This window comes from Candoia aspera, chromosome 3, assembly GCF_035149785.1.
Source record: "Candoia aspera isolate rCanAsp1 chromosome 3, rCanAsp1.hap2, whole genome shotgun sequence".
Lineage (NCBI taxonomy): Eukaryota > Metazoa > Chordata > Lepidosauria > Squamata > Boidae > Candoia > Candoia aspera.
The window spans coordinates 56,719,084-56,730,403 of record NC_086155.1 but is presented as its reverse complement, the minus strand read 5'-3'; the positions used below and the strand labels follow the sequence as shown (position 1 = coordinate 56,730,403).

General features: G+C 43.8%; 1 protein-coding gene across 1 annotated transcript; it reads left to right on the top strand.

Annotated features, from left to right (window-relative positions):
* The first annotated feature begins 1,212 nt into the window (after window positions 1-1,212).
* LOC134493337 (Krueppel-like factor 2) lies at window positions 1,213-7,210 on the top strand. Its single transcript, XM_063297789.1, has 4 exons — window positions 1,213-1,499; window positions 2,904-3,873; window positions 4,580-4,745; window positions 5,486-7,210. Exons 1-4 carry the CDS (start codon window positions 1,413-1,415, stop codon window positions 5,535-5,537), a joined length of 1,275 nt encoding a protein of 424 aa, XP_063153859.1. The 5' UTR covers window positions 1,213-1,412; the 3' UTR covers window positions 5,538-7,210.
* Window positions 7,211-11,320: the final 4,110 nt, after the last annotated feature.

Sequence of the window (11,320 nt, the reverse complement as noted above, 5' to 3'; positions counted from 1 at the left end):
CTGAACTTTGTTGTTCAATAACATTTGCAGGGCCAGAGTTTCCCCACTTGCATTTTACAGATGACAAGGGATGAGCAGCCTAATTCAGCCAAAACAAGTGCATAGTGTAATCTCTTCCTTCATTGCCTTCCTTAAAATCCATATACTGTATTCTCTTGACACCTTCGCCCAATCTCCACACCAAAAGTGCAGAACAGTCATTTTCATTACTTTGACATTTTTTCTGACTTTTTAATACAGAGATACTTGCTTCTGGCTGTTTCATCTATTGTTCCTAGTGTCTACTATAATGCATCTAAATCTTGCTACAGTAAAATAGGACCCCAAGCACATTTCCTTGTAACACTGAGAGGGTTTTCCACATAATAGAGTGATCTACTCTTCTGAGTTTTAAAAGTATTGTAATTGCTAATCCAAGTACTGACTGATCAATAACTAAGTGTAAATTGGTCATCTGCAAGTCTGAGGCTGCCTGCATGGCAAACAAGGGGGCACTGACTTGAGAATGTCTTAGGTAGGATCAGAATTCATGCTATGACTCTCCAAAATGAGCTGTAGCTTCCCTTAACCCTAAACTCCCAGCTACAGTACTCCAAGGCATGTGATCCTCTCCTACATGCTCATTTTATTGGTGCAAGAATCCTGTAAGGCAGTGTTTTTCAACCTTGGCAGCTTGAAGGTGTGTGGACGCTATGCTATGCTGGCTGAGGAATTCTGGGAGTTGAAGTCCACACATCTTCAAGTTGCCAAGATTGAAGAACACTGCTGTAAGGTAACATAGGTTGAGAGTAGCAGAGCCTGGTGAGCCTCATCACTGAATGGGGAATGTAATCTGAACCTTCCCACGTGTGGTCAGATGCCATAGGACTGCCTTCCCCAACCTAGTGCCCTCCTAGGCGACTTAGACTTCTCCCTCCATCACTCCCAGTCATCGCTGCTTTGCTAGTCTGGAAAGATGCCAGATATCTGTAGGGCCGAAGTTATGGTAGGGTTGCTTTGCCATTACAACACATGGAGGGGAAGCTGCCACTTTCAAAAATTTACTGCGAAGTAGTTGTTTTACTGATACTTCAGCACCCCGGAGGACCATTCGGCCGGTTCTGCATCCGGCCTCCTCCACTTGCTCCTCTCCTGGCAGGAATCGTGTTTTCAACTAGACATTTTGTGGTGGGCGTGGCTTTTCCCTGCGAAATCAAATCCAAAGCGGCTTGTCATGAATATTAATCTTACCCTCGACCAATTACAGCCGGCTCAGCTGTTTCACAAGCTGAACTCGTACAGAAAGTTTTGGGTTTGGGGTTTGTTTGTTTTTTTCGCTTTGGGAAGAGTTCAGCGCTCGATCAGTGCCTGGAGCGGAGCTGCCGGACCGTGGGCAGTTACCGAGCTCTTTCCAGCTCGAGCCACCGCGCAAGATGAGCGTAGCAGTGGAGGAAGCTGCCTTGCCATCCATCTCCACCTTCGCCGGCTTGGTGCCTCTGGAAGAGAGGCGGCCCGAGATGGTACGGGAGCTATTGGCGGAGGGAATTCTTCGGGAAAGCGGTCTTGCGATCTCTCAACTAGGGAGCGAGTGTCGTTAAACTCGGGACGCGCACGGAGGATCTTACAGCCTTTGGAAATGAAGAGTAGATGTAAAGAGCCCAAATATCGCTAGAAGGAGCTTCGGACCGGCCGGGAAATTTCGAATAGGGGAACGCAAAGGCTCTTTCTCCCCCGGGCAGATTTTCTGTTCCAAATTGCCTTGAGGTGCTACCACCCGCAGTCTCTCCTTCGAGGTCTAGATGCGCGTAGCTAAGCTCGGCTTCTGCTCTTTTTGCATGGGCTGGGGACTCGAAGGAGACGTGCAGATCTGCGGCAAGTAAAATTGTTTTTTAACCGCGTTCTTGAAAAATGGATCAAAGGCGTAGTTTAGGAGATCAATACTAGCTAGATTTGTAAGGGAAAAGTTCTGGAGTTGTGAATCCGGAGTGGCGTTTTTCCGCCAACCCACTGCCCGGAGCGGCTTAGAGGCAACACCACTCTCGACTTATCCGAGGTGGGCGCGTTTATTAGGCTATTCTGGTCCTGGTCCAGAAGTACGTGCAGAGACTAAGCAGGGTGGAGTTCCTGATCGGGCTGATTTGATATCCCAGAAAATTGTGTTCCCATAATTGGCGGAATCCTTTATCTGACGTCCCAACTCCGTGCGAGCTAACCACCGTCGGAAAGGGCAAACCTGTTAGAAAAGATTCCTGGGCTTGCTTACCAGTTTCGTTTTAACTGAAAGCAAGTTAGGTTGGACGTCCGAATTTGGCGGGACCCCCTCCGCCTTTTCATCTTTTTAGTGGCTTCCTTGAAGCAGATCTTTGTGCGCAAAACGCATTTTGCCTTTGAGTGTCTTTTCAGGATTATATGCAGGATAGGGCTGAAATATGCGTAGGTTCGAGCCCCTCTGAGTCCCCTTGGCGGCAGAACAAAACGGATCTCGGCAAGGGGCGCTTGGCTCGGGGCATCTGTTTACACTCAGACAAGTACCGGGGCGATCGCTCCGCGTCCGGCGCGAGGGGGTTCGCGCCAAGAAAATATCGCGGTGGCGGTGCGCAGAGGGCGGGACTGAAGGGTTCAAGGTGATTTACTCCTCCATCATTCCCCGGAGGAGGGTACCTAGGAGAGCCATTCGGAGTTTCTTCCGACTCCGCGGTAGGCGCCGGGACGGTGCGGGGTTCAGAGAAGCCCGGCCTTGTGGGTCTCCGGGAAAGCAAGTAGAAGGCCAAGCGCGTCCTGCCCTCGCTGGGGCTGCTCGGGGAGAGAAGGAGCGCGTAACCCGTTTTTCAAGTTTGGGGGTGCTGTCCTTGATGCTGGGATCTGGCTCCCTGGGCGCATTAACTCCTTCCACACCGTAACCCATGCTTTCCCCTCCCCCGCAGAGGCTGGCCTCTCCTTCCGTGGAAAGCGCCACCGCTATCAAGAGGGAAGCAGACGAGCTAGGCAACTTCGTCGACCTGGAGTTCATCCTGGCGCACACCACCAACGGGCAGCCCAATGGCGGGGTAGGACCCGCGCATCCCGGAGGCAACCCTAACTACCCCCTGCCAGAAACCCCGGAGAGCTGCGGCACCACCTACGACAGCGACAGTTCCAACTACCAGCCCTCTAACAAGTTCGGGGCGCCTTACCTGCCCAGCCCTGGGCACAGCTACGTAGCCGAGCTCTTCACTCAGGACGTGCAGCAACCGCTTCCCTCGGTGGGGCCGAGCCACTGCGAGCTCCAGCGGCGGGAATACACCGAGCTACGCGCCCCCGGCTTGGCTCACCCGCCCCCCGGCCTGCCCGGGGGGCTGCCCTTAGAGCACCTGCGCGTCAAGCAGGAGCCGATGGACGGGCAGTCCTGCATGCTGAGCGGCCCGCCCGAATGCCTGGCGCCCGGGCCCCTGGACCACAAGCCCCTTCTGATGCAGACCCTGCTCCAGCCGCCGCTGCCCCACCACGCGCCTTCCGGCTTCCCCGCCGAGCAAATGGGCCCGGGGGCCCCGTGCCTGGTGGGCGGCGATCTGGGCGCGCAGATGGGGGCCCCCCAGCATTACCCGCGACCTCCCCACCTCTTCCAGCCCAACTTCGCCGGGCAGATGCAGCCCCAGTTCCACGGACACTTCAGCGTCTTTCGAGAGCCTTTGAAACCGCGCGCCCAGGGCATGCCCGGACTGCTCGTCACGCCGCCCAATTCGCCCGTCTTGGATTACTACGCCCCGATGGGTCCTCCGGAGGAATGCAAGCCGAAGAGGGGCCGGCGGTCCTGGGCCCGCAAGCGCACCGCCACCCACAACTGTGAATTCGCCGGCTGTGGGAAGACCTACACCAAAAGTTCGCACCTCAAGGCGCATATGCGGACCCACACAGGTAAGGGCGCGGGGGTGGGGCGGGAGGGGCATAGGTAGAGGGGGACCTTCCCAGCTTGGTGCATGTCGGGGAGCGAGCCCCTTCGGGTGGTGTCTCCCACCCGTGTTGGGATAGAATGAAAGGGCACGAGAGGCTTTTTTCCAAGGGAAGACATCTGCAGCGGCCCGGGGCCAGAGCTCTGCGGCTGATCCTGCTCTGCGTCAGGGTTGAGCTACCGGACCTCCGAAGTTAAGATTCTTCCAAATGTATTGCTAATTTGTCCCGCTTAACTTTCTGGCTTCTTGGACAATGCATTTGGGCTGATTGCTTTATTCAGTCCATCAAATAGCTTAAAATAAATCACTTATGGATTTGAGCTCTGTCTATTCAAAAGTAAACCCCCTTCCCCCAGTTCAGTGGGGCACTCCCAGGAAAGTGTGCGTCAGCCAGATCACTGTTAGAATACCCAGGGTACAGGCTATCAGCTAGGCCATAGAATTTCTTCCCTCCTTATTCCAGTCGGAGGGAGATGGGTGGAGGCAGGATTCAGGAGGTAAAGGATGCAATCCACAGACAGCAAATTCAATTCAGGTTGGTAGCCTTTCCTAATGGGAGTTTGATGAGTCCCCAATAAGTTTTGTGCTGTGTATGTAATGTGAAAAGGAAGTTTTGCACTTCTTTTCACTGGGTTGGAAAGTTCACCAAGCTGTTTTGTACTCTTTCCCAGGTGAGAAGCCTTATCATTGTACCTGGGAAGGCTGCGGCTGGAAATTTGCACGGTCAGATGAACTGACACGCCACTACCGCAAGCATACAGGTGTCCGGCCTTTCCAGTGCCAACTATGTGACCGTGCGTTCTCTCGATCAGATCATCTGGCCCTGCACATGAAGAGGCATGTGTGAAGCATGGCAGGCTCCCTGGGGCAGTGGGGTGGACTATGGTAGGGCTAAAGAAGAGGGGAGCGGGGAGGTTACAAGAGATTGAGGACTCTATTTATGAAGGGATGGAATATTTTCTTATTGGAATAGTTAATTTATGTATATATTAATGAAACATTTTAATATTTAAAGAGGAACTCTATTCTTATGGAAAAAAATGTATTTAAAGTGAATAGTTACACAAATCTGCCTGCAATAAGGACTGTGGTTTAAGAAAAATTATCCTGGAGGTTTGGTGTGGGCAGTGTAACTGTGGCAGTATATCTCTGCCTGTCCCCAAATCTTCAGTGTACACACAGCTGTAATGCAGATCCCATCTTGATTGTCTCCAACTGTTCATAAGATTTTAATTATTGTTTGTTTTATTATACAATAGTCTTTATTTTTTTCTCTTGTCATGTTAAAAGGCTGTTTTGTAAAACTACTTTTTAAAGTGGACCTCCTTGAGGAGATGGGGACAAATTAAAGTGGGTGGAAATACTAATCCCTTTTGTTCTTCAAAGGGGTAGTATCAAAACAAAGGAGTTCAAAATCCACACATATACATCCAGATTGAGTTAGAATATGTATGTTATAGACTAAAAGCAAATGTTTAAGCTTTCTTGACCTCTTAAAAATAATTGTTCATTTTTTGCCAACCTTTAGTATTAGCTTTTTTGGTATTAAAATTTTTTTTAATGACATTTTATTTCAGCTGTAAAGTTTCCAGTATGGTCAATCTATTCAGACCAATAAACAGCCTGTGATGATGTAACCCTTCTTAAAGCAAGTAACATCCACCAATAAGTCTCCAGCTGACAGCAGTGCGTGTTTTGGGATTATCCATATGAAGAAACTAAAATGGTCACTTCCGGAATAGGCTGTAAAATAATATATGCCCTGAACAAAGACAAGAGTTGTATTGGTAGGTTGTGCAAGCTGTAGTGTTTAGGAACAAGTGTTTTGCAGCAAAGTTCTGTGTGCAGAAGTAAAGCTACAAACATACACTTCAGGCTTCCTACTTAATATACATGTTTAAAAAATTTATTTAATGGGTTTGCAGAGCACACTACACTTGCTGTTCAGAAGTAAATCCAACTGAGTTCTGTGGAGCCTTTTCCATATAAGTGGGCAAAAGATTGTAGCTTCAGTCTTAAGTAAATGTTTTAGACTGTAATGCATGAACATCTTCCCCCTTCTTTTTCTTGCTCAGAGATGCTGCCAAACCAGGACCAACAATTACCTTGATTCACTATTATGAGAGGTTGTAAAACCACTTGCTTATAGACAGAGCCTTGAAAGAATTGCCTTTCGAAAGTAAATAGAAATAAACTCTACTTTTTCAGTGCTATTAAGCAATGAAAGTCAGTGTAAGTTGCAATCCTTTTTAAAATAAATTTTATTAAAAGTTTTACAAGAACATAAAAACTAATACAAACTAATAAAGAATAAAAAGAGCAAAGAAAGAAGGAAAAAAGTGCAGGAAGAGAGAACAAAAAGAAATAGAAGAAGCTTCCAATTTCTTCTGTAGCAAATTTAAGTACAATTATAAAATTAACTATTATTTTCTATTATCCCAATTTTTTTTCTAATCATCAAAACCACAAATCGTAAGTGCATTTTTTTCTGTTTCATGCAAAAGTCTATAAGGGGTTTCCATTCAGCCATAAATGTAGATACTCTTTTTTCTCTAATCAAAGAAGTTAATTTAGCCATCTCCGCAAGTTCCATCATCTTCACCAGCCATTCCTCCATTGTGGGTAGTGTCAAACCTTTCCACTTTTGAGCATAGAATAGTCATTGTAAGTTGCAATCCTATGCATGCTTGTATGTAACAGCTAATCACCACTTGGTTTACATATCACAACAAACCATAATGTATTTGATTGGCATATTATATAAATGTAGACATAACCATGGTTTATGGCTTAGCATATTTCAACCCGCCAAGAGGAACAAATAAATTTTCAAATAAACGTATAGTACTGCGATTATGATTTAAAGTGCAAGCCTAGATATATTGAATCAGAAGTAAATCTCAGTTTGTCCTATGTTTTATTCCCAGATAAGTATGCATAGGGTTACAGCTAAAATATGGTTGTACATATTATAATACCTCAAAATGCTTTATAGGAGTAAATCATATATGGAAGAAAGCCATTTGTACTGCTTTTTAACTACTATGTAAATTTGACAAAGTTCTAATGCTCGTAAGTTAATGAATTTTACTGGGAATGCCACTCCATCTCTCAACACTGAAAGCAGCGGATCTAAGGCATTTTCTGAACTCTGTATTCATTTGCACAAGCAAAGATACCTTTAAACTGCTAGAATAGTCTGTTCCAGAAAGCTAATTATTATCTAATTGGCCATTGCTTTTAAACCATCTGTAACTTTAGATGCTGGTTGCATCCATTAAAATTCTATTTTGTGGACCTGATCTCTGATGGGGGCGGTTCATTTTACCCTGTGAGTGTTAACTGATAGACTCTTAAGGATACTTTTATCTGCAAGTTGGGAACCCCCTATTCCTCTATATTTTGCTTCAAAGCTCCGATTGCCCAGGACATTTGACAAGTGGGCTGAGGCTGATGGGAGTTGAGACTAATACCTTTTTAAAAGTCACGGTGTCTTTTCCAGACTTTTATCTGTGGTGTTGGTGACATCCTCTGAAGGATGATCATTAAACCAGGTACTGCTGCAGCTGCATTTTTTTCTAAGCAGCTTTTGGATTTTATTTTTATAAAGGGCATTTTTGTCCATTTCTGCTATACTTGAAACTTACTTTTTGGAGGAGAAAAAGACCTCTTAATATGTAGCTTATGCAAAGAAGTTTTAATTCTTTTTTTTAAAATGCTGTAAATGAGAATATGTGTTTTGTTTTTTAATAGCTTGGGCCCATTTAATAAATGACCTCAGCTCTGGTATGGGCACTGCACCTGTCTGTACATTTTGTGAATTGTCATCTCCCATGCAGAATGTTAGCTTTATGTGTATGCATACCTAGAAATATTGTTGATCCAATATAAAGTAAATAAAATATAATAAAAAGCAACAACTTTGCTTCTGACATGATTGGAAAGAAGGTCTTTAAATAAGAATAGTGAGATGATTTGTTTTAAGAGATGCATATACCATCTTTAAGGGCAAAGCTAGCTTTCAAATTTAAATCCTAAAGCTACTTTTAAAATACATAAAAAGCAATCTTGTTACAACATTAAATATAACAGCATCAATACTTCTAGTACAATCAGGTTGAAGAAAAAACATATTTTAGAAGTTTTACTAAATCCTTAAATTGGAGATCTTCATTGCCAAATCTCATTTCACAATATAAGGAAATCTAACATGTGCCATTTTTCAGTAACTACACCTCTTTGGAAGACAGTTTTATAAATCTATCTATCTATCTATCTATCATCTTTTCTCCTCTTTTCCTTATGTGGCTAAAGTAAGCCAGACAGAAATTTAGAAGTCAGTGCTATGTTCCTGGCTGTGGAAAGATGCAAACAAGGAGTTTGGATTCTCAGTTTAAAATGATCCTAAGTTCATCAATGTGTTCTTTTTTTGAAGCTGGGCACTGCCTATCCCTCTGGCTCAGTTGAGTTCCTGCACTGGATCTACTGGTCGTTTCACTCCTCACTAAGTACTGAGGCTTCCTTTTAAATTAACAAGGGGTGACTAAGCTCTAGCAGGTCTTGCTCCATCTTCTCTCCCTCCCACAGCCACTTATGTACTCCATTTTAGGAGCTAGGCTTGTGTAGACTTGATGTGGCATTACCTGCACTGGCAAAACTGATTATCCCAAACAATGTAAGCTGTGGCTAGAATTGAGTACTGGAGAAGTTTCAGCCACATGCAAGAATCACGAGCCAAAATCATCCACTGCATAATTCTGCTAGAGAAACATCCTTTTCTGTCATTTATTTCTTAGGTGGATGCAAAATGGAAGAGTACAGAATAGTACAGAAACTTGGAAGCACTTCTGAACCCCTAGTTAGAGATGAAGTTGGGGCAACTATCTTGCAGAGTTCTGGGCATCAGGTTGGGAAAGAGTTAAGGTGAAAAGGGCATGTTTCACTTGTTGGGCTGTGTACAGTATGTGTATGGAAAGCAACATAGTCTTACAGCACACTGAAAAGTAGCAAACAGTATAAACTTTCATGGCCTTTAGTACACTACAGTAGGATTAACACATTTGCCCTTCTGGAAATGTACACAGACAACCTTCAAAGATTCATTTTCACTTTCCTACTACAGAAAAGGGATTCAACACAAGCTGACAGTATAAAAACATATTATTTCTCCTGCTGGAAGCACTTGGGCGAGTTATGACTCATTAAATCTAGTATAGACATATTTTTGGATAAGGTTAACCCATTAAAACATCACTTGGCTTCAACAAGCTACTTAGATTTTACGTGTACTGCTAATTTTATACTTGAGGGGAGATAAATACATTTGGTTCAGGTGGAAATAATTTCCCCCTATGATTGAATATTAACAAAACATGCCGCAAACTGGATAAAATTGAAGAGATTTTGTAGAAATCTTGATAAAGAAACAGATCAAGGTTCTGGATGATTTTTCCAGGCTTGTTCAGAAAAGCCTTTGTTGGCAAATTGGTGAGAAGTATGAATAAAGTGAATGCCCGGTGAATTGGGAAAGCTGTACTAGATGAGCTTTGTATGTTTATGAGTAACTGGCTTTGGTAGAGTTGTGCTCCCAAGCTCCTCCAAATTTCCTGTAATGCTGGAAAAGCTAGATCCAGAGTTTGTCTTCTTCATCACCTTGGTATAAAAATCTGCAGTGTAAGATTGATTTGAATCTTTCTGAGAAGTGGAACAGGATGTTTCAGCCTACATTTCACAACTGCCACTTAGACCTTTGGTTGTCTGTTGCTCTGTTCAGATAATATTTGACATCGGTATCCTAATGAGAGAGAAGAGGGCATACCAGAAGGGAAGGAAAATGGACTAAAATGATGCTTTTACCCTTTAAGGCAAAATGATTATGTTTCATCAGCCCATAGTTGTCCATAAATGCCAAAGACATGCACATATCAATAAAATTAATAAAAGCAATAACGTGGAAATACAACATAAATGGCACAGTGGAAAGAAAAACAAAATATGTAAAAACCATCACGCCAACCTAACATGGGCACTTTTAATTTCAAAATTAAACTGTTAAGGTAAAACCCCAGAGGAAAAGGAATATCTTGGCCCAATACTGCATGGACTAAATACAGCAGTCTTCCAGAAGGCATCTCCAGATCAAGGCAATAACAACTGAGGGGGTTTTCTAATCACATTTAGTGGTGGTGAAATCTAAAGAAAGCCTCTAAAGCAGTGTTTCTCAACCTCAGAAATTCCGGGAATTGCAGGTCACACATCTTAAAAGTTGCTGAGGTTGAGAAACACTGCTCTAAAGTGTCTGGGCAGGTAGACCCTAAGCTTAGCTTGCTGGAAATTGCTATCATTTGGGGATCTTTTGCACTGTTACATCTCCTGCAAAATAGGGGCTCTTAGGAAAGTGTACAATACCAATGCTAATGAGGAAGGTAACATTGTAGCAGAGAAAGAAAGGAATATAACTGTGCAAATAGATGAAAAGTGGAGAGGAAGTAAAACAATACCAAGAATGTTCTGACGAGTTCTTCACAATTGTTCACAATGAGTTCCTCACAATTGTGCCTTTAGCATTTGGTGTCACTCTGGAACTACTGTGCCTGTTCTGAGAGCTGGACAGGGAGTTGGTGGAAAGAGAAATTCCCTGAGAGAGACAGGCAGTAATGCTGTAATATGCTAGGGAAGTATGAATCCCTTAGCAATTTGATCCTACAAAAAGGGTAAATGGGATCTGTGGTTTTACTTGCTGGACTGTTGGCAAGGAATGAAACATTGGGTGTCGGGTGGGGGCAGCTTATCCTGTATTGGTAGCTCCTGCTGTTAGCTAGGTTTGTGCAGGGAAGGAAATGAAGCTATTTGGACAAATACAAAGAAAGCCTGGTATTCTATGTGTGAAATATAATGCCAGATGAAGTCAATCTAGTGGTTCTATGTTCTTGAATGCAAGTTGGATTCTAAGGAGCAGCACTTTTAACATGATACAAATTCTAACATTGGACTGAAGGTGAAGATGCTCTACTTCCACTAAATTTAACTAAATGCTTCTAATATGCCCTCTTGTGCTGATTTTCTGTACTGCATTTTCACATCAGGTGAATATAACAGCTAAAATTATGTAACTCCACTGGCTTCAGGGGAGGGGAGAATCCAACAGCCATAATGAGGCAGTCTTTAATTAGGTTTTCAAAAGAACTGCACATTTTGAGATTTGAAGAAAACAAGATGATTGAAAATCCAGAAAAGAAAAAGATAGAGGAGAAATGTTCTGATATCTGAGCCAGATTATTTTTAATTTCCCAGATTAAGGTTACCTTTGCCTTCCCCAATTTAGTGCCTTCCAGACAGTGTGATGGCTGGGAGTGATAGGAGCTCTGATCCAACACAGCTGAAAAGTGCCAGGTTAAGATAGGGTCATCCTA